The sequence below is a fragment of the Glandiceps talaboti genome, chromosome 1 (genome assembly GCF_964340395.1).
Source record: "Glandiceps talaboti chromosome 1, keGlaTala1.1, whole genome shotgun sequence".
Classification (NCBI taxonomy): Eukaryota; Metazoa; Hemichordata; class Enteropneusta; family Spengelidae; genus Glandiceps; species Glandiceps talaboti.
The window spans coordinates 7,776,298-7,800,852 of NC_135549.1; the positions used below are offsets into that span (position 1 = coordinate 7,776,298).

A 24,555-nucleotide genomic window follows, 5' to 3' on the forward strand; every position below is an offset into this window, starting at 1 on the left:
ATAAAATATCACATTATTATTTGTGGACATCAGTTGGTTAATGTTTCCAGTTCCTCTGATAATCTGCTGTGAGTGAGTCGACCAATATCATAGAGAGAGGGTCCTACTGAAACAATCCTGGCACCTCCCAAGCATTCATCACCTTGGTACAACACTGCAAACTGTCCTGCAGTCAAGGCTCTCAGTGGCTGCTCTAATGTAATAATTGCTTGCTGATGTTCATTAATGGTTACTGCACACCTAACCAATGGATGAACATGGACATGCTGAAATCGGAACTCGCATTGCAGTAGTTTTTCTTCTATAAGTTGTTTAGGAATGGTGTGAATCCAGTGTAATGGTTCCGTCAACATTGTTTGGGAGAACAATGCTGGGTGATGAGTACCTGGGGCTACATACACAGTCTGTGTGTTTGTATCTTTACTTGCAATAAACCAAGCAAGCTTCTGTCCACCAATATGTGCCCTTTGACCCACAGTAAATAAATGACACCCACCATGCCTACTTATAACCCTTCCATCTTCTATCGATACAAAATTACCAGGAGTGGGTTCAATATATTCCTGGATAAATCTCTGAAAATTCCGGTTTCCAATGAAACAGATTCCCATACTTTCCTTCTTTTTCACAATTTTGTCAAGACCTTCTCCCTTTGCAATTTCTTTGACTTGGTGCTTGGTTAGTCCACCAAGTGGAAATAAAGTCTTTTGCAATGCTTTCTGGGATATCTGTGACAGAAAGAAAGTCTGTTCCTTTTTCGGATCAACACCTTTGAGGAGCTTGATGCCATTTTGTTGGACAATATCACTTTTATACAAAATATCTTCTCCAATATCAGTCCTGGCATAATGTCCTGTTGCTAGGGCATCAGCTTGGAATTCTGTCATGGCATACTTCAAGAATTTATCAAATTTAATGTACTTGTTACATAATACATCAGGATTCGGAGTGGTTCCAGTTTGATATTCTTTGAGGAAATAAGAAAACACATCATGCCAATAGTCCTGAACAAAGTTGACATGATGTAAAGGTATTTTTAATTGTTCACACACATACTGTGCATCTTGGAATTCAGTATCTGATAAACAAACTCCTGTCTCATCCAGAGAATCCCAATTCTTCATAAATAATCCTGTCACTCTGTAACCTTTCCTTTTCAGCAACAAAGCAGCTACACTACTGTCTACACCACCTGACATAGCACACACAATGTGTCGCAGTCTTGCAGCCATATTGAGTACCTGAGAAGACAATGGAATCAATATACATGTGAATAGTTAAATGAAGTATGTAGGAGGAGTAGTCTCGATTTATACTTCATATATGAAAGCAAATGCCAGACATAAACACATGTTATAAAGCTTGGTAAAACAGCAACATGTTTTCATTCTTCTTGACCACAGTACTCTATGCCTCTAAACCACAGTACCTCTAGTATCATAGAGAGGGACTTTGGACAAACCTAAAGTCCAATCTGTGGGTAGGAAAAATTAAGCACTTGGTATCTACGATGGACAAAATATGATGGGAACATTGATGAAAATTCCATTCTGAAGAATTTGTTCAACAAGAAATTGAACAATTGATACTAGATGCCTGAAAAATTGCCATCACATCAAATTTACCATCATTTCTTACAGATAAATGAAAATTCATGCCATTTCATGTACACTGTACCTTGTTAGCAATTAAGTAAATTGTGAAGAAAAAAATTTCAATCATATTTAAACCAAACCCCCACCCCCATACACACACCTTCACACATGTAACCCATTGACATTGTGAGGTGTGACCTTGACTGAGTTGTAATATACTGTAATATAATATCAAAATTCACCTACTTCAAATCTTCACTTGTGGACTCTGAACACTATGTATATTTGACTTATTTGGTCACAGTCTCTCTATTGTGAAAAAGAAAAGATATATGCCGGTTTCCTGAGTAACGTAGTACTAAAACTACTATACTAGTACTAGTAGTCATGTGTGTAGTGTAGTGACATATGACTTGTGTCAAAGGTCACTTGGTAACTGTAAGCACAATGCGACTGCGCAGTACTAAGGACGCCATACTTTAACGAAGTTTTTGAACGGGACTGGTGATTGGTGTTGCACAGTGTGATATCTCAAAAATACACAATTACTTGATAAATGTTTCACTGTAAATCAAGAGTTCGATAAAATGCCTGTGCGTTTCAAGGTATGTGAACGCAATAATATATATATTTATGTACAACCGTTGAAGCCACTGGGTCAAGATCGAGCTCGCTCGAGAGGTGAATCCAGATTCCCTATTGTCAATCATGTTTATGTCAATGGCGGTGCTTGTACGATGCATTACATTTAAATGAAAGTTTCCCTAGCATCATTTTTTATCAAAAATACAATAATTTCTTTATATTTGACAGAAAATAGCATAGATTGAAAGAAAGAAAAATGGCCCTGCATTTACCAAGTTGCGAAGTGAACGATGATGAACACTGAGACAATGAATATAACGTTTGCATGTACTACATTAGTGTCATTACAACTGATACACCCGGGCACAGATTATTATGAAATTGTGAAAAACGTTGTTAATAAATGTTTTTCTCCGTAGCCAATCCCTTTAAACAGTTGCCTTTGTTACTTTTAAATAGCACGCTATAATTTTCCCGCGTCTGAACCACATTTCCTTTGTTGCTTATTTGGTTTGGATTCAGCATGTTATAACATGCAACATAGTGGTCAGTTGAAACTGGACAGAAATAACAGTTTAAACGATTACAGTCACTGCCAGTCTTTGAAGAGAGCAACATCTGTGTTTTACTCTGAGTCAGTGGATCTGGTATCACAAAATTCCAAATTTGGGAATACTAAGTTATAGCAGTGTGTTAAACTTTGTGAGGAGATTTTATTTGAATTGTGTCCAGGATTTGACTTCCAAATCAGTATGAAATTGACAGAGCCAGAAGTAAGTATTGACGCACCTTTCTTTAGGTTCTGCATATATTTAAGTTCATCTCTGAAAAGGAACAGTTTTTCTTGGTTTTTCCCTGTTTTTTTTTTTCTGCATTGCATATCTCAATACAATATGAAATATAAGTTTGCAGCAGCAGCAGTGTGTAATTTCCTGATATGCATTTATGATTTCAATCCATAGGGTTCTTCGGAGTATAAAACTCACTACAAGTGGGTTGACTCCAGAAAGTCAGCTTCATTTTCTCCAGCACCAGAACAAATGGCACCAGATGCTGGAATCAAATCTGCCCAACTAAGTAAGTGGGTTTTTTTTGAAAATCAATTTTCTTGAGAGACAACCATGTTTGCTTTCTTTATCTGTTGCTTATATCATAGCCCCTGGCATGAACTCCAGGGTCTGTGGTTTTTATCAAATGAATATTTACAATTGAATCATAGATAGTGGATAAGAAGTTCTCATGTACACTATCTATGATCTCAGACTGTTGTAGAAAATATATCAGTGATCAGAGCTGTGACTAAGCAAAGAATGCAATCAGGACATGGCTAAATGTTTACCAATTTTATTGTGTAAGTCCTCGTTGGAAGTGATTGAAACAATAGAGAGGGGAATAGTAGAATAGAAATTGATACTATAAAGGGGAATAGTTAACAATATAAGAATGTCTCTCTAAAGTCTTGCTTTGTGCATGGATTGTATTACTGTAATACATCCATGCTTTGTGTTGGGTGCAATTCCAATTACACTGGTACTGGTTACCTTGGTACAAATCCTTGTTATCCATGATTGACTAGAGTTAATACATCAAAATGAACAGTAATTGGGTCAAATTCCACCACAGTTTCTCCAACTTACTTTCAAGCACAGTTTTTGGTAGTAAGTTTGAGTATATGAATGTATCTTATGGGATACCTCAATATCTCCAAATATAGTCCTAGGTACATGTCATTAAATTCTTAAGAACATTATGAATGTAAGTGAGTTCAGTGACAAATAACTCTGATTTATGACAGTGTACTGTACACCACATTGATTGTATTGCAATACAGTACTTGTATACACAGTATTAAAGATACTTGTTGGAACTTAGATTATGTAGTGCTTCAGAGTCCCCATTTTGATTCTATATTGTGCCAAACTGATAGACAAGTGGCTAGAACATGATATATCTCCAGGGAAGAACAAAATTGGCTAATTGGAATTCTACTTATGAGTGTCATTAAAGTGGCACAGAATGAATTTGGTAAATATTGATAAGTATCATTCTGTAGAGAGACTTACATTGTAATCATTTGACATCTAAAGTTTGTGTCGTGCTAACACACATTCAAATTCCTCTCCCTATAAATATACAGTACAGTACAGTACAGTACTGTTGTTTATTCTATTAGGCAGGTACGCCCCTTCATACAATAAAAATTTGACCTGGATCTCTCTATTCTTCACACACACACACACACACACACACACACACACACACACACACACACACACACACACACACACACACACACACACACAGAGTCAACATGGGAAATAGCTTATTTGGTGTTTATACACAATATCAGTAATAAAAACACCTCACAACCAGTTCTGTAAAGAAAAATGTGACTTGTCACATGAAATGTTTAAAATGAAGATGATTCATTAGTTGATTTATGATAGGGCTCAAAAACAACATGTTTTTAGGTCACCAAGCCAGTGAAAATCAATGCCAATATACATGTCTATTGTTGTACACTATATAATGTATTATATACAGAGATAATAGTTTTATGTCCAGTTTAGAACTGAGCATTCACATCACAAGGTGAGGAATAGGATCATGTAAATTTTAGTTGACAGACATCACAAACATCAAATTACATCACATCATGCATCAACCTGTCAAATTCCACAACTTCCCAACTGTCAGTTATTATATTACCAGTACCCAAGTGTTTTTTGATTCTCAGCAGAGTAGGATTTTCACTTGGATTCATTTCAAATATACAGTATTCATTAAATACCAGATCAAAGACCATGAACTCAATTGCCACACACATTTTGGTCACTGTAGCAACTTGATGGACATCTTAGCAACTGGCGCCATGCAGGTTAAGTGGGGATTTATGACTAAAAATTACATGGTGGCCACCATTTTTATATATCTAAATCAAAGAAACAACAGTTGAAGTCTCAAAGTGTAAAATCTGATATTGATAGTAAAGTGTCACATGATTGATACGACCATGGAATTACTCTTTGACCGGAAGAGAATAAGGGTTTGATACAAGGGGACTCTGTCTGTCATTCTTTATCCCACTAAACTGACACTGCCTTACATTCATACTGAGATACATCAAATATGAAATCAATGACTGTGTTCACCCCAGACCCCAAACAAGAGAGCTCAGAGTCTGCTAACGACTTCTGTAGTTGCCTTGAGACATGGTAGGGGAATCTTGGGTCTATTTGTTGTTTTGATACCATATTTTTTGTGAAAGTAAAGTGGTTTGGAAATCAGGAACATTGTTTTCATTTTGTCAAGAGGACCTGGCATCCATATTATTTTGTTCAGAGAGAAGACTGGAAATTTCCAGCCACATTTTGAATTTGATCTAATTCATTTTATCTATCCATTCCAGGTTTTGTCAGAGGAGAGCAAAGAGAGCCACCATTACAACACAAACGTTATCCTGTTAACCCATCATCCAAAATCACAAATACAACCAAAATGTACCTCCAAGATCCTTCTGAAGACAGTACTGATGTTGCAGTGCCAATAAATATCACTTCAAAGAAAACACCCATAATAGCAGCACTGGACCAAACCAGACCTGTTGTACAAGACAATAAAACAGCACCCATAGACAAAAGAGATAAATCTAAAACTTATAAACTAGAACCAAAGAAAGATAAAGCTAAAACTTATAAAATTCATGTAGGGGATGCGGAAAGGATTGAAAAGAAGACAAAGCCAGAGAAAGCAGAGGTTGAAGTCAAAGAAAAAGTAAAGGTTGCTGAGAAAGAGAATGTGGCAAAGAACCTCGAGCAGAATGGAGTGAGTCAAGAAATATTGTACTGTCAAAATAGAAAACACTTTGTAATAGAGTTATTGTCATGTCCACAACTTACTATTGGATCTGAAGAGTATTGATAAAAGTACCAGTACATCTGTAGGACCTCAGTCATCAACTCTCATCTCCAAACTTTACGTACTTCCATCAGTAACATCCTAGCATTGTTTACTGATAGGCATGTTCACATGATACTGCTGTGTCACCAATTGTATTGCTTCATTAATTTGATTATTTCTGTGTCCTGATGTCACATTTAGAAAGTTGTGACTCTTTGAAAGATTCTATTTCAAAAAGTTTTCAACAATGACTGTATCAACTCCCTCCCATATATTGGTACTGGTTCCCTGTCATGTGGTTAGATTTCAGGATAACAAGTTATGGGTTCACATCCCACTTTAGTAGTATAGTAAAAGGAGGACTTTACGAAATCAGTTTTTGGGGGTTTACCAACATCCATGAGTGAATATTAACACTACATCACTTCATATCACAGGCAACTTATAATCTACCTGTACTCAGAAGTGTGTATTGATCAAAACTATAATTCCCTCAGGGATTAGTTTAGCTTTGATGAGGAGGAATACTTCTGTATTTGTTGTCTTCACTCATCAGAATGTAACATTTATGTTACTTTTATTTGTCGGTTCAAAGATTTTCACACTATCTCTGTCCTGTGTGCCTTTATACTGACATCATCTTTCTTTCCTTAGCTTGAATTAGGATTCAAATACAGAGCTGGATTCAGACGAAAAGACAAAGGTCCAAAGAGATTGTCAGAATACCAACGTCAGTTTGCATGGAAAGCTCCTGTACATAAAGAGTCACCATTGATAGCAGCAGAGCAGGTAAGCATCAATGGTTAGACTAGTGTACTTTCTGCTTGTGATTATTTCTACCTTCCTAACCAATAACTATGGAAACAGGGTATTTATCACTTCTTGTCCTTTACTCCACTCTCAGTAAAAGCATTATGTATAATGAAAACAAATTCCATCCATGTACTTTGAAACAAAGTTCCACCATCATTTTACAACATCATCATATGAGATGCACTTCAACAGGAGCTGTCACAATGGAATTTGTCATCTCACTGTATGGTAATTTTGAAGCAAATGTGATGACATTTTATTTTTTTTTAAACTCCTTTGATGAAACCAAGAATACAGTTTACTGTAAATATGTTTTAATTACTGATGTGATGATATTCTGTTAACAGGTCAAAAGCTAGTCAGAACTTTTGGAAACCCTTTGAGTTGAGTTTGTTGAGATTATCCAGTTCTCATTTGTGTTTTTGTACAGTTTCAATATATTAAAATTCTCTTGGGCAAAAATAATGACTTGAATTTACTATATTCTGGTAACAGTATTACTTCATTTTGTTGAGAACTGTATGGTTTGACCACATTGTATTTACTGCTTCTATTTCTACCTTCATTTCTTTATAATGTTGAATTTCTGATTGTCAACTTTGTGAATTCCTGTCATCCTTGCAGATGATATACAATTCCAATGCCATTCCTGCCTACATGCCAGAGAAAGTTGCCAAGAAAAGTGAATACGAAGCCCAGTTTCAAGCCTGGAATCAAGTCCAACCAACACAACAGGAAATGTTGAAAGAACATGCCAAGAAAGATATAGAAGTGAAGCAGAAAAAGAAAGTGTCAAGGGTAAGAAACTCTCACTATTATCAGTATATCAACTTTTATTTCTACAAATATCTGTGCAAACAAATATGTGTTTACATACAACGTTACATACAAGGATAAAAACAGGACTGATATTTTGAATGTACAAATGATTCAATGTTCAAGAGAACAGGGTAAGAATATGCAAATTCCTGACACAATAAATACTCACACCCACCACTTAGCATACTAAGAACCCTGGCAAAGGGTCGCAAAGATTCCGTTCACAAGGCAGATTATACTTGGTAGCTTGAAGAGTGAATAGAGTCAACAGATTTTGGCATTATTCCAACTCATGTCTGCATGCATGTACTCATGCATCAAGTCTGAACACAACCAGATCAGTTAGTATTCTGATTGTCCTTGCATTGTTTAAAACAACATGACACGGTGTCATCAAGTATTAGAATCATGTAGACATGATGATGTATACAAATAAAGCAGTACATTCCTCAAATTGATAGAGCACAGTGTAACTTAGCATTTATTTTTACAACATCAAGACAACTCCCAAATTGATATTTGTAGAACTAGATGTGGAATTTAGACTAGAAAGTCGGAGAGAAAATAGTGCTGTTGGATTATCTGAAAAAATGTTGTGAGTTGAAATTTTACATTTCACATCCACATATTTGATACTACAGGGTAAAAGAAAGAAGAGTAGTCCAAAGGCATCTCCAGATCAAATGCCAGCTGCTGGTGTACCAAGCCTTGATATTCCAGAACAGCTGAAAGTTGTTGAAAATCCACAGAAGCCTTTCTTTCCACACGGAGCTACAAAGTAAGATTAACTGGCTTTACATAATATACAGATAAATGTGACTTCTTATTGTAATTGTCAAGTTTACAATGTTGTCATATCCAGAATGTATGAGCAGAGACCAGACTGAACAAAACCATTGTGTGTGACAGGTAGCAAGGTAGCTAGACATGCAATTGGTATTATATTTATCTAGCTTGTTTCAACATGTAACAATCCACAAGCCAAGTTGAACATATTCAAACCTAAACTGTGGGATTTATACCCTGGTCATGCTATTTCATGGTATATATATCATTTATTCTTCAATGCTTGAAATATGAGTCAAAACATTCAAAATCCCCATTACTCTCTGTGGTTTGTCATAAATTATGTTTCTGCTAATATTTTTCTTCATTCAGCCAGAAAATACATTGTACTCATAACCTAAAGGCTTTCTGCTTCTCATCTTCAACTCAAAGTGATAAGGCCTTAAAGTCATTCATATATTCCTCAGTCAAACAAAGAAAAATATTTGGGAATAATGTCTAAGTATCTAAACAAAGGAAAGTACGACAAAACAGTAACAAAAACTGGGTCGGCAATTTTCCTTTTAGAGAAGTACTTTGTGATTTGTTGTCATTAAAATGTAATAATTTTCATCCCGCAGGAAATGGAAATCTGAATACAGGTCAAATTACCGTGACCCTAGAGTGTTTGGTTACATGGAGGGAGTATGGCGGGGTGCAGATCCTCCCCACATCCAGCCACGTGATGACAGTTCTGACAAAGTCCAACCTGTCGCCAAGGAAGCTGACAAGCCTGTAGGTGGTGCACCAGAATGGTTTGCTGAGGTAAGGAGAACACCTAAACAGTTCTCTGTCAAACCACAACAAGCTGATAAAGATGTAAAAGAAGGTCAGGATGTCAATTGGTTCAAAGAGGTGAGAGTGTTAAGGCTAGATAAAGAGTGAGCTGTAATCTAGATGCCACTCAGACACCTTCAGTGTAAGAATCTATACTATCCCTCTTTGTGCTATCATCTCCAATACTCAACTTTAATAAATTTACATATTATGAGTACTGTAAGTATTAACTAACATGCATAAAATGTAACTTTTGTTTCTTAAACTCCTTGCTTATTTATTTCTATCACATAGTAGATAATATCCTGTAATACACAAATTGAATATGTTTATAATTATATCTCATAAATCATACCACGTTTTCATATTTATGGTATACAGTGCTTGCGTTACATGGGGATGCCTATCATAGTAATGGAGCTCACAATATTATAACTCAAGAATTTTAGGATTAACCTGACAACAATCCCAAACACAGCTTGCATTATTGATTATTGAAACATACAGTAAAATAGTTCTTGATATGTTTGTTGTTATAATGTCAAGAATTCCAAAGAATATAAGATGGGGAATCAATTTTTGAAATCATCCTCTCAGGGGAAACCGAGAACATAGATAAATTATAATACTACTAATTCTTTACACTGTAGGTTGTTGAGTTGAGGAAAAAGGCACAAGAATATCAGAAGAGAGCTAGAGGAACTCACTTTTCAAGGGAACACTTAGCACAGTTATTAGCACAGCAAGCTAGACTATGGGACCAAGAAAGTGAAGTTAGTTCTAGTACTCTTACACCAAGTGAATCACAACCAAGGTAAGAATATAGAGATATTATTGGCGCAGCGGCAATGGTGGTGGTGGTGGTGGTGGTGGTGGTGGTGGTGGCAATGAGTAAATTATGGTTGATCTTGTTATTTGTGTATTGAATGTATTCTACAAAGAGAAACTATACTCTATGTACCTGTTGTAAAAAGTGATTTTGTACACACATGCAAAATATCAAATCTGGTATATTTGACACTTTGCCTTTCAATTACCTTTGTCTTATACTAGAAATCCATGAATGTCAAACTTCTGTGTGTCATTATCTAAGTTGAAATGTGTTGTCCCCATAACCTTACTAGTCCATAATTTCATGAGCCCACTGTCAACTCTTTCAAAACAAAGTCCTTGTTTACCCTCAACAGAGTAAAACCTTCCAAAGAGACAGCAGCTAAGCAACAAGCTGAACTAGCAAGACAGGAAGAAGCACCATCACCTAAACCCATTGAAGAACGAGCCACGATGCCAGTCAAAAGAAGACTGGCATGGCCACAGGATAAAGCAAGACAAGAAAATGAATCTAGGTAAAGAAAACCTTTGGATATTTCTTCCTATGTGAACTTAATGACATGTGTGGCTAACAATAACATTATTGAGTACCATGATAGCTGTCTATGGACAAGGTATAGAAATTGGACAATTTTGGAGTCGTAATGGTCAAATGGTTAGAGTGGCTCAAAATCTGCAAGTTGCTGATTTGAGCCTCACTGTTGCCATTTGTTTCTGAATGGCTAAAGACCTTGGGCAAGATTTAAAGTGCTTGTGAGGCAGACAACCCAGCTGTGTAATTGGGGACCTGGTAGGATCGTAGTCTCTAGGTCAAGGATTAAATGCTGTGCACTAACAGTGACTTACAAAGAGGATGCAATGCACAGATTGTATGCTCTCCAGGGAGTTGAGGAAGTGTAAAGGGTCATTTTGTTGTTATAGGTATAGGTCTGTATCGGGGGGCACTGAGTAAAGTGCTTTGTGTGCATTGTGGGAAAACTCTCTGCAAAAACTTACATACCAAATTACTTACAGTTAGTAACTCTTTCTTAGAGTAAAATACAGTTTTCTGTTCACATGTAGTATTTACATATCTTGGGTATAAAGTTCAGAACAACCAGTTCAAACTAATATTTATCATGATATGGAAATTTTTCAGTCATTATCTGGTGTTTCAAATTACTTGTAATAATCTATGTGGTGTTTGATGACATCCTACTTTCCATGTCCACAGCATTGGCAGTATTCCAACACCAGAGGGCTACCATTCACATACATCACCCAGAGATTCTCAGGCAACCATTGAAGATAGCACAGAGACAGAAGGTGGACGTGTTCCAACACCAAGATTAACAACTGCTGTAGAAAAGGAAAAAGCTCGGCATCATCTAGCTAGAACAACGCCAGCAGTTGGTAAGACCACCATGTGTATCTAACTAGATTTATAAACTCCAGTGTTTGAATCCCATGGTCTTGGATTACTACTATTTAATCAATATGGAGTCATAGGATCATTTTTCTATTCAAGAGCAACCTTTTCTATTGCTCTGCCAGACAACTGTTTTTCAGTCATACTTGGTAATTTCTATCCTGATCTGACATTGGCCTTATGTGAATGTTACATGAATTACCTGTAAAAAGCTGGCCATATTATGATGTCAAAAAAACATGGTGAATGCATGCATAGTGGAGGAGTTAAAAGGGAGTTGGGATCAGAGAGATATTATGTATGTTACATCTCCTGCCCCTCCCCAGTACTTGTTATCTATATGATACATTTTCAATGTGAACCACAGTCATCATAACACTAAGCTGTGTGTATACACAATGACTTTATTGGCCCTCTGTGGTAATACATGCAACTAGAGGTAGGACTTTGACATAGCTCCAATTTTCCATCCAGACAATTATTTTATCACACAATTGTGGTGTGCATGTCTTATAATGATGTAATTTAATAAATGTTTTGAGGGCAGATGTTCATCATTTTTCCCTTTCCTTTATGCAGGTGGTGCTATACTATCATCACCCTCATTCAAGGCAAACAAGACAAGTACAAGTAAGAAATCTCCTCCAGCACCAAAAGTCAGCAGAGCTAGATCTACTCCACCACCCCAAAGACGTAAGTTTCAATCTTTCCCTAAAAATGAAAATAGATGATTAATCCTTGTGATAAATGATATGATCATTCAAATAAAATGTAAAATACAGTCTAGTAACTCTACTACCGGTACATCGATATACCACCAATATACACCAATGATATTTTCGTCCCAAAAGCATCTGTAAATGTTCAACCTGGATTCACATAATATTCATACATTATATGTGTTGTATGATGCATGAAAGATGAAATACTTGAATGACTGAATGTGTGCAGGATAAATCCTTCAAAATTGACAAACTTTACTGTATGTCTTTTGTACTGGCTCTGAATACAACATTTTAAACCTGTAGCAGAGTTAGCCCAAAGAGTTGTCTTAGTGTTACAATCTCAAGAAGCTCTCCATGCCACACATTTGGCATGGAGAGTTTCTCGAGATAGTAACATTGAGACAAGTCTCTGGGCTATGTTTTGCTCCAATAATTGAGTATGTTAAGAACCAGTAGGATCTATATTGTCCATCCTGTATCTGCCATTGGCATGTAATCTTGTGATAACTGAAGGACTAATGTATGGATCCCGTACCAACATAACAAGTACCATGCCTGAATTACCTTAAAGCCCCATTAGTATCCTTACACAGAATGGATCATGATATTTGACATAACAGTTTGGTCCTAGAAACTATATAGTTTGGTTTCCTATACAGGTCAACATATAAAACCACCTAACATTCCAGTAGGTCAACTTTCTGATGGTTACCGTAGCGATGATGAGGAGAGTGATGCAACAGGTAATCGCCGTTACTATGATGCTAGAGATGGAGGACATGGTGATGGCAACATTGAGTGTAATTGTGGAGCAGATAATGTGGTATGTAGATACAAAGTCAGGCCATTATATATAGCTATCATTTCTTATGAACATTGACACACAACTTGATAACAACTTCATCATCACATAAGTATCCTGTATGAAGTACTAATGAGTTAAAGAAAATCACACTTCTGTACGGTAGTGATAAGTCACATTTGTAGTCAGAACATCTATCCACCAACCTCTATCATTGTATGACACTACTATTTGTGTAAGATTACCCTTATAGTAAAACAACGATACTGTAAATATCTCAACTTGTTCTCTCCGAATGGAATAGTGCAGTGTAATTACCAATAACTGTTATTTATGCATGTATAATGTATACAACTAACAATCTTTACATTAAACATATGTTAGTAAACTGATAAATCAATGAATTTCATCTTCTTTGATTGTTTCCAGTTACATAAATCACCTTCAGCTGGTATGGAAACCCAAGACCCAGATCCTCTGAGTAGCCACTACCCATCTTCTCCATTCCTGAGGCATTCTGAGAATTACTATGAAACCAGTCCAGCACGCCCTAGGTTGCCGGACGACAGGTCACAACTAAGGAAACAGAAGACATGGGCTGGTATTGCCCTTGAAAGGAATAGGAATGGATCAACAGCGAAAAGTGAGTAATACATTAAATAGACCGAGATTAAACAGAGTATCATTTTTGTGTGAGTGGTATTTTTTAATCAGAGTAGTAACTATCAGTTGTTGTCAAATAGATTTAAATTTTTTTCATTTTTTTTTTTTTTTTTTACAAATTTTGCATTTTATTTGTATTTTTGTCAGGCCCAGAAACTACAGATTCAGATCCCCCTCCACCACCACGAAAACCAGCTGAAGCTTGGAGTATACCAACTGGTCCCGCTGTGACAAGCAAACCAGCGGAGCCAATAAGTCGACAAGCCAGTACGGCATTACCAGCCACACCCCCACCAAGACCAGAAGGTAGAATGGGAACATGGGATGATGAGGATGCCTGGTCTGTCTTATCTTCAAGATCCAGCTGTTCTTTGGCATCAGAAGTTCTAGAAAGAGCTCGTAAACGCAGAGATGAATTTTGGGGTAAAAAATAAGTGTTCATGCAAACATTCCAATGTTACCAAAAATACAACATATATATAAAAGACTTCAGTGAAAGAGGAATATTTTGGTACTAACAACTTTATAATGCAGAAAGCAGCTTTGTAAATTTTGCCACATGTCTTGTTGTTTTCAACTCACAAGCTCTATGTTTGACTGAAAGAAAATGTGCCCAACAAACCAATCTAAGGAAAACCTACTAAGAACGTACATGTACACAGTTTCAGTTTCTAAGGTTACAAAAGACATGCTAAACTCCCATTTTATGTCAACGCAAATTTTAAACAGGTAAATATCATCAAGGGCTTATAATTTCTCCCATCCCCATCTCACTGACCTACGTCCATGAGGTCATTGCACATGCTCATTTATAACTATCACTTTGGTGTCAGTTGGTTATATCTTTGCAAATACCTAAACATAGCTCAAGGAGTGTTTGCAACTTTTATAGTAGAATTGTAAATTTTATCTATCATCATTACTTTTTTTTGTAAGAAAAAAGTTTGTTTTTTAATCGTATATAAACCAGTGTCTTTCTTTTTAGTGGACTCAAATACAAGTATTAAGTTAAATAGTTCATTTTTTTCTGAGAATGTGTAGTGTTTGCCAATTTGTGTATGTATGCATGGTGTTTAACTTTATATTGCGGCATAGTTAATGTAACAGGTTGAATTTATTACCCGTTGGCCAATGAAAGCACTGTATTTAATTTGTCAGTTTTGTGATCATGTGTCTGTACATGTTCAAATGATTCCTTTTAATTGTAAATGCTGCATAAAGAAAAATTGTCATTTTTTTTTTATTTTTGTAAAAACATATTTGTGAGAAATTTAGATAATTGTGATGTTTATCCATGACAGTACACAGACAAAAAACTGGCATGACAAATAAATACCCCTTTAAGTTTTACTACCCTTTAAATGATGAACAAAATCAGTATTTTCAGAAGTAATTTTTATAAAAGTCTTGTTGCATAATACTAAGCTGCATTTTGAAGCTGTTCCTCAGGTTATGAAATATGTAACAGAATGTGACAATTGATACATTGTTATGAAATATGTAACAGAATCGAACAAATTGATACATTGTTACAAAATAATTTGTACTAATTAGATCTTTTGATAATTTGACTATACGTCATCAGTATTGTCTTATGTATAATTAAGAGCAATAAAAAAAAAGTGTAGAAAAACTTAAATTTGTCATATTCATTAGATAAAGAAGGGAACTTATGAAATTAATATTCTAATCACATTTTATACTTTAAACATCCCCTTTGTCCAAGTCAAAATAGACATCTTACTCTTTCCCATTGAAACTGGTTGTACCGTATAAAATAGTATAGTACATGGAAGGGACAGTGAAGCATGATAATGGTCCAACTTTAGGTAATTTAAGAATATTCATCCACAAGTTTGAATCGTCAAAAATTCATGAAACTTTGACATAGTATTTGTAGTATAGATTTTACTAATGAAATGACCAAATAAAATCAACTTGAATTATTCTATCCACAGAAATTAATAACAAATTGTAGTAGGAATGGATGAGGTTTGTGAACTGTAAAGGGTACACACTGAGTTTCTACATTTGTTGGGGTAACATGTGCTGTAGCATTCTACCAACTGAAGCACTTGTAATTAGCAAACCTCAAATTGAGAGCTAAGACACGGTAGTCAAGTATTGTACAGAAACAATTCAATCTGGTAATTCAGTTCAGTTATTATGCATATAAAATGCTGAGGGTTATTCACCATTATGTCTTCAACTTGTGCCGCACCTGAAGACATGTATTTTTGATGTAAATATTTAAAACCTGAGTTAAATGGCTTATATACTCATTGTATACCTCTTTAACATATTTTCTGACCAACAATGACTTTTATTGTTTCAATTCCATCTTCAATATTTCAGGTTTTTCATTTGTATTATAATACAGTTAGAATGATCTTTTCATATGTAACACACTTGGAAGGTGTATTTTTTTCATATGTAACACACTTGGAAGGTTTTTTTTTTCATATGTAACTCACTTGGAAGGTTTTTTTCACATATCACATGTATACATTGTTTGAAAAAAATGAGTATTCAATCAAGCCAATGTACTTCTTTTAGTTTTCTGGTTTATTTTTTTAAATTCAAATATTACTTTTAGAGGTGTGTTTAAAACAAGAAACTTAAAAAGAACGGTTAACATATCAAAGCTATCCGACCATTTTACTGAAAATTCACCAACCAATGTTTGATATTATTATAACCCTGTTTTGATATTCTAGTTTAGTCAACATTTTTATAAAGTTATTTTTATAATGTAATTACTGGTAGTCATGGTAACACAAAAATGAACAAACAGTACATGCAATTACTGGTAGTCATGGTAACACATAAATGAACACAGTGCATGGTTACTGGTAGTTATGGTAACACAAATGAGCACACAGCACATGTAGTTGACAACTGATATATCTAGTACTGTGCATATTTCAAAATAGAGTATCCCTACCCAAGATTATTCTCTTTCACTAAATACAAATGTTAAGGTTTTGATGTACAAATTTCTGTGATTCATAACATTTATTCATATCAAAGAAAATTTAAAATTTGAGTTATATAAAAAAATTATTTAATTTATATCTTTCTAGTCCACTGCCTGTGTGTAGTTCCTCTAATGACATCTCTTTGTAATTTTATACATGTATCAAATAGAAACCCTCAATAAATACATTCCAATATACCAGGCCTGACAATTGATGCATTGTTGTTGTTGTAGTGTGGGCGGAGTTGGCATGAACAAAAGCCCATGTGAGAGGAGGTAAAGTATGTCTGATATAAATCTCCTGGTATTTCTTACTCGTACTTTGTATAACTAGCCATCACAACTCGGGAGCTAAAATTGGCAGTAACGGAACTTAAAGTTCACGAAAAAAGGCTTTAACCTTTACCTTTAATATTTCATAGTAAACTTCTTCATTCCCTCTGAACATGTATGACCATGTCATATTTTGACAGTTATTTTGCTTCCACCAATAGAGAGATGAAGAAAAATTGTTTTGAAACCAGTTTGACAGTAAGTTACCATAAACCGATGTAACTAAATACAACTATGTAGAACAACAGCAGCAGGTTATCGTTTCCTGCTATATTTTTCTATACTAATTTTAGCTGGAACTACGTACTATCCAACTGTCACAGTTTTAGAAGAAAAAACATTTCCTCATTTAACTTGAAACTTGTCGACTACATATTGAATACGCGTACGCGTATTTGGCAGTTATTAATATAAATAATGACAGTTTTATGGTTTTGAAACTATGACGCTCCCTACATACTGCTAAAAGCTAGGTAATTCATCCATCCATTATGAAAGACTTCAGTTGAAATTGCAATTTCACCGTATGAATGTATATAAATCGAATTAATTTGCAAGCCTGTGATAATAACCCCCCCCCCCCCCACCCCCCGATTTAAAAGAACGAAATGAATTGACGTGTTTACCTAGGATTATAACACCTTCCCGGGTTTAAGGAATGAAAAATTGCTCTCATTTATCATGGTAAAGTATATACCGCCAATCTATAATACCGTACACACATGTGTTTGTTCTATTTTAGCACGACATTCATACATTAGTCTCAGTCATAGAAGCAAGATAACATATCGATGATACAGTTAATACTGATCTATCGCATCTGACCTCGTAAGGAGTGGTTCGCATTGGAAGCTTGTACGACATAAGCTTATTGATGGCATCAAGTGCAATCATCTAAACTTTTCTATACAATGATCAAGGTTTAAACATAAAGCATAAACCGAATTTAAATAAGGGGGGGGGGGTAATTTTATGTTGAAGCATGTATACTTACAGAAGTCATGTATTCGTAACAACATGTATCTGAAATACCAGTCAACTTGGTAGAACTCGTTATCAAACCCGATAGGCCTGTTATGGTACATAACTGTGATAGTTACTCGTAAACGTCGAGGTACTGTGTCATCAACTGTGTCAACAACGCCAGACGACGATTTTCAGTGCTATCAAACTATTTAATCTTGACGTTTTCTGTAAATAATTTCACCCGTTAAAAAAATATGAAATCGAAGTCAGCTTTTCTGTTACGTTTAGCTCACAAAACGAGCATTCAGTGTGCATGATAATCATGCATTCATATTCCTCATGCCTCATTTTCACTGCACTATACTATTAATGTAAAATACCACGCTTTCCAAGTGGGTTCGAACATTTTGTGTAGGGTCTATAGTCTAAGCCTTAAACCATAGATGTTGTCTTTTCAACGTCTGGTTTAACATTCATTGTTCACCACTTGAAGGTTACATTTTCGCGGTTTGACAGGGGACAAAAGCAAGGACGTACTTAAGAAGCATTCGAGGAGAGGCCAATTTATTGATTATTATTCCGTTTCTTTCTTTCATTCTTCAAGACAAAACATTAATCACCCGTTATTGGGAGATTAAGGTGTGTAAAGAACGGAAATGTAAAGATTTACCTGTTTATTTTGGTAAAATGTTTGTATAAAAGTGTTGGAGATTCGTATCCAAGTGTTATTACAAACGGTTTGTTACATGTAAAACTCAGGGCGTTAAAACCACATTGTGGTTTTTGTTTGTCGATATCTTATTTTCTAGAGTTCAGTTTGTTACACTTCGATTCCCTGACAATCACCTTATTTGCACCTTTCGAATTTCTCATCGGAACTATAGCGCTATCGCAAGGATGGAGCCTAGACACACACTACTATATGACCTATTTTTGTACGTTAGTTGTGTAGGTAGATGATGTCTTTAATTATGAAAATGACATCCAGGTAGTTGCCACGAGTACTTAATATTTTGTATGTGCATCTTTTAATTTAACCTTTTTTTATAGTGATTCGTCATTTCCGGTCCTAAAAATATCCAATGAAATCCCAAACATTGAGAGTTTCGCTTATGGGTAACATATATGTATTTGACGTACTTAGTCATAGACAAGGAAAACGGAAACAGTTACAAAATTTAAGGATGTGACACTGCATCGCAGGAGCTTGTCACAATGCATGTAAACGCCGGTTCCCGAATGGGGCAAGGAAAGTTAACAAGTTTACATTTAAATTTGTGTCTGACTCGTCACGGATATATTCATAATTTGTGGTAGATTCTATTGTATCGCTTCAATATTTTACTGAAAGAGTGAAAGAGGTGTACCTGGTCTTCTAAAAACATGAACCCAATATCGTATCTACACACACACGGGCTTTCCGACTTTTGACAGTCGTTTAGTTAAACGTTTCTGACAGACGAGTATAGATTCAGTAGATTGGTCTATAATGTATATTGCAATGGTCAAGTTATCAATGGACCCCTATAAAAAGGCTATATGTTACAATGTAATACTACGATCATGGAAGTATTGAACCATACTGTGGGTACCAGCGTGCGACCTCTCACTATTTGATTATTTTAGAATTAAACCAAGCAGTGAGACCTCGACCTTGAATGACCCAGACACAATCACACCACTATTATGACATTGTTTGGGAATTTCTATCCAAGAAGGTAGAAGAGTTAAAGGTCATTTGCCTGACCTCAGGTCTGTTGTCTCTATATTTACTAGTAATTCATTGGGTGGGAGGCGTTTAGCTACCCACGCCACATTCCTTTGAAAGGAAGGGAATATAATTAATACACAAATGCAATCCAGGGGGACACTCATATGATGATTTCTTATGATATGCCAACGCCCAAATAGAAAGGAAAAGAACATGGCGTTAACGGAATTTAAACGATTAACTACTGCCACTGTGCACCCCCTGATTTCTTCATCTGGAAGTGAAATACTTAAACACACTATTATAGGAACCCATTATAACTTGTCATCGAAACAAGTGAGGCAGCCCAACCGGATGCGAACTGTGTTTCAATTTTCAAGTTGCAGCAACTTCTAAAACGTTAAGGGGGTTGTCAGAACGTCGTATTTTATGAGTTTATAGTGCACATAGATTGGACTGATTTACGGAATTGTAATATTCCCTTGAACCAAGATGGAACGACTGACCTATCCTCTTCGCGCTGGGAGTAGCCCTCTAGTTTCAAGGAAAACCACCAGTATTCCGGCTAGTCAGCAAGATTCCAATGGAGGAAAGCAGGAGATTGCTAAAGAGGATCGGGAAAGAGTAAGTTAGGTCTCTGACCTCTATTAAATAATCGCCAGGGTTTCGGTGTAGAAAAACGGAACGTGACACAAGTAAATAAGTTAGTTTGAAAGTGTTTGTTGTTGGGTTCATTCAACTTATTCAAAGTACCTAAAGCTTTTTTTTGTTTGGAGATTGTCTACTGGTTCGTAAATAGCCTTGAATACAATGCAGTGTGAATATATTTATCTTTTCTCCTCGCGTATTCATTTCTTTTCATGTCTGCTTTTTGATTCTCAAAATATTACATTGTAAGTATTTCAAATAGATCAAATGAATCTACGACCATAATTTATCAAAGTTAGTTTTATGCTCTAACACTCGCACATATTCTATTCCTTTTACATGTAAATGATCAGACGTGCGTCCATTGTAAAAATCAGAATAGTAAATTCTCTGACAGGTGCTTGCCCTTCCCCGACTGGCCCACACAGTTATCTGGAGTAACTCTCCTAGTGTACTGGCGAAGAAACTGAATACTCCACAGGCCATTCTTTAGTGTAAGATAATTTAGTCACTTGTCACACTATTAGATACAAAATATTGGCGTGTGTTATATGTATTGTATGACCAACGGGGAGTGTCTAGGGGTCGAAGAACATTTTAATAGTAGTACAATTTCTTAGAGGACTATGATGTAATGGACAATCCTGCTTTCGACTTTACGATGTATCAGAACTTGACACGAAACATTCAAGACTCTCCAATATTTAATGCCAAATACTTCTAAAGTAGATATGCAGCTAATACTCCAATGTCATACAACAACGAGTTTACTCGTAAATTGACCCTAATGTTGTTGTTATCAGACCAGGAGGAATGCGAGATATAAGTCTACACAATGCTATACATACAACCACCACTGCCATCAGACATACGTCATTCGAGCTGCCATAGTGCTGTTTACAAAAGGTTTTAGTACATTTGACCATCCGTCTTAGATCCAATAGAGAAATAACCGTAAATTAGTCATATGACTAACAGAACATGATATTAGTAATACTAAGTTCTAAAAAGAACCACACCCTGTCGGCTATTTGTGAAATCTCCTCTATTCCTGTATCCTGGGCGAGTACCAGTGATCAAGTTGCAGGACTCCCATCCCGATACATGTAATACGATATGATATGATATGATATATAATGTAAAGTAATGTAATGTAATGTAATATAATATAATATAATATAATGTAATATAATACAATATAATGTAATGTAATATAATATGATATAATGTAATATGATATAATATAATGTAATATAATATAATGTAATGTAATATAATATAAGGTAATGTAATATAATATAATATAATGTAATATGATATAATATAATATAATATAATATAATATAATGTAATGTAATATAATATAAGGTAATGTAATATAATATAATATAATGTAATATGATATAATGTAATGTAATATAATATAATGTAATATAATATAATGTAATGTAATATAATGTACTGTAATATAATGTAGTGTAATATAATGTAGTGTAATATAATGTAATATAATATAATGTAATGTAATATAATATAAGGTAATGTAATATAATATAATATAATGTAATATGATATAATATAATATAATATAATATAGTATAATATAATATAATATAATATAATATAATATAATATAATATAATATAATATAATATAATATAATATAATATAATATAATACAATACAATACAATATAATATAATATAATATAATATAATATAATATAATATAATATAATATAATATAATATAATATAATATAATATATAAGATAAACGTGGTTTCAACACGTTTTAACACATCACTTAGAATACTATTTCTACATTACGCAATGTTTGCGACCATAGTGAGGAATCGTTGAGTTTTAAATTTCAACCATGTCGGGATTTGCAGTCTGACTTCTGAAATATATCTAAACTTATTGCTTGTCTGTTGCACCTCAAGACTTTCATTCATTATTCCTTCGAGCATGGAGGTAGAAACACATGATTCGACCAATTTGAATAGAGTGACCAAAGCTGAGCAGGGAATACACATATCGAAATACTTTTGGACTTTGGTAAAGTTGTAATTTCGATTGCATCACTGTGTTTACAAATTATGACCAAATAGTGTATTTATTGAGAAACCAAGGTATGTTTACAATGTAAATGACCAATGTAATTAACTACAGACAAGTGGTATCCTCCCCATGTAAATATCACGTGGTCGGTCACGGTTCTTTCTCAGGTATGTAGTTATGTACGTATGTAGTTTTGTAGGCAATCATAAGTCGTTGATAGTACGCTGAAAGAAATTTACAGAATAAATAGAAATTAGCTATGTAACATGATGACATCGCAACGTTAAATGTGGAAATGGAAACCTTTCAACTCTCTAGCGCGCACGTAACTATGGCATTGATGGGGTAACAGGAAACAGGTGTGTGTGTATGTATGTATTGTATGTATGTATGTATGTATGTATGTATGTATGTATGTATGTATGTATGTATGTATGTATGTATGTATGTATGTATGTATGTATGTATGTATGTATGTATGTATGTATGTATGTATGTATGTATGTATGTATGTATGTATGTATGTATGTATGTATGTATGTATGTATGTATGTATGTATGCTTTCCACTCTCGAAGACCTCCAGAAAGCCAAAGGTCGGACATAGGTTGTCTACGGCTTCAGCGGGTACTACACTCGTGTTTGAAGAGTATTTTATCTGTATTTTCTTTACCGATTATTGGGATAAACCATAGAAAGTTGGTGGCGGGTCTATGTTGATGGAGGGGCTACGTTGGTGGAGGGTCTACGTTGGTGGAGGGTCTATGGATAAACTATTGGTACTTGTCAACAATTTTGTAACTAACAATGTTAATTCTGATCAGGACAATTACGTTGTATGTTTTCAGTTTTCCCCTGATTGGAACGGGAAATATTCCACACTTTTCAATACATTTTCTTCCCCCGATTGGAAGTGGTTCTACTATTCACAACTTGTTTCTGATTTGAACTGATTTATTTTTATCTACACGTGATTTTAGGGTGTTGACTTCACAGATCTTCATCCTCAAAGCCTCCGGCACCATTTCCTGTAATAATGGTGACGAGGTATTTTTATTTTTTCCCTTAGTTTGAAAATGAAAAGGAAAAGCGGATAGCAAGGGAGACTATATTACAATGTCTGATTGGTGTGGGATAGTTCAATTTAGGACAAATGATGACACCAAGTGATGAGATAGATTAATCCTCGAGTACAACACCACCAACGTTTGTCAATGAAATTTTGTGTGACGCATGACGTGCAGTGTGCATTCACAGGTCGTTTGCACACGGTACTACTAGTATGTCAATCTTGGGGTTATAAAGGTCATAGAGTACAACACACGGATACGTGTTTTACAGGAACGCGGTGGACCTACTGACTAACATGTAAAACCCTTTCACTAGATGCTAAATCTATAAATACAGTCGTGACACACCCTTGAGTAGTCACCAGCGATCAAATATCCACCGGATATCTGAGAAGTAAAATTGCACATCTCCAGAAAGTCTAGGTTGTCATCGATTCGTCCACTATGGCCGCTAACGAAGAAGAGCAGACGGCGACCGAAGCGTACGAGTCCATAAAACAGATCGACACAAGTTTTAAACGGGTAAAGTACTGCACAGTACCATATTATCTGCCGCGTGTGTGTGTGAAGTATGACGAGAACAGACTAATTCTGTGACACAGATGTGCAGAAAATCAAATTAATTGAAATAATGAAGGCTTTGAACCGTAAGTGGTGGCAACGATATTTTTGAGAAAAGGGCGGGATCGATAGGTTATCACTCGTATCGCTAATTATGAAGGTGAGCCCATGCCCCTCGTATACAAGGTACAACAAAAAAGAAAGAATTCGCACTTGCAGAAAATACGACCTTCGTGATATCATTTCAGGGATGTACAAGTTATCACAGGTACAAATTATCCCTAGTAGGAAGCATATACTTCCGAGTATCTTTTCCATATATGTGTAGTGAAGGCCTTCCGTTATTTTCAATAGGAATGATGAAATATTAAATAAACAAAATTTGGATGTAAAATCCGAAAACAAACATCATAGTTTGAATATTTTATTGGATATTGAAATACTGTAATATCTTAGATATTATGATAAATGAAGTGTGAAGTGGTA

At 35.2% G+C, this 24,555-nt stretch overlaps 3 protein-coding genes across 5 annotated transcripts in view; 2 read left to right on the plus strand and 1 right to left on the minus strand.

Annotated features, from left to right (window-relative positions):
• On the minus strand, positions 1-20,307 carry LOC144446934 (mitochondrial tRNA-specific 2-thiouridylase 1-like). Its single transcript, XM_078136821.1, has 3 exons — positions 20,237-20,307; positions 1,842-1,904; positions 1-1,241 (listed from the first exon to the last, which is right to left on the minus strand). The coding sequence occupies exon 3, from the start codon at positions 1,230-1,232 to the stop codon at positions 30-32; it is 1,203 nt and encodes a 400-aa protein (XP_077992947.1). The 5' UTR covers positions 1,233-1,241; positions 1,842-1,904; positions 20,237-20,307; the 3' UTR covers positions 1-29.
• LOC144439445 (nuclear protein MDM1-like) lies at positions 2,933-14,177 on the plus strand. The gene is made up of 14 exons (XM_078128768.1): positions 2,933-2,953; positions 3,143-3,257; positions 5,590-6,005; positions 6,735-6,869; positions 7,518-7,691; positions 8,354-8,490; positions 9,119-9,392; positions 9,965-10,128; positions 10,502-10,660; positions 11,359-11,537; positions 12,133-12,246; positions 12,938-13,109; positions 13,506-13,723; positions 13,891-14,177. The coding sequence occupies exons 1-14, from the start codon at positions 2,933-2,935 to the stop codon at positions 14,175-14,177; spliced, it is 2,565 nt and encodes an 854-aa protein (XP_077984894.1).
• LOC144446708 (testin-like) overlaps positions 20,064-24,555 on the plus strand; it is an 18,594-nt gene continuing 14,102 nt past the window's right edge. For 2 of the 3 annotated variants that reach the window (XM_078136566.1, XM_078136643.1), the window contains exon 1: positions 20,064-20,354. In XM_078136566.1, coding sequence (XP_077992692.1) covers positions 20,223-20,354 — 132 coding nt within the window. In that variant the 5' untranslated portion in view covers positions 20,064-20,222. Of the gene's footprint in view, positions 20,355-23,764; positions 24,031-24,555 lie in introns of those variants that run through there. The other variant, XM_078136711.1, reaches the window with a different exon arrangement.

Bases quoted from the DNA above. Each gene is read 5' to 3' on its own strand.
- LOC144446934 (XM_078136821.1), bottom strand. From the start codon at position 1,232: ATGGCTGCAAGACTGCGACACATTGTGTGTGCTATGTCAGGTGGTGTA.
- LOC144439445 (XM_078128768.1), top strand. From the start codon at position 2,933: ATGAAATTGACAGAGCCAGAA. The intron at 8,491-9,118 runs GTAAGATTAACT...TTCATCCCGCAG, and splicing joins TTTCCACACGGAGCTACAAA to GAAATGGAAATCTGAATACA. The intron at 10,129-10,501 runs GTAAGAATATAG...TACCCTCAACAG, and splicing joins CCAAGTGAATCACAACCAAG to AGTAAAACCTTCCAAAGAGA.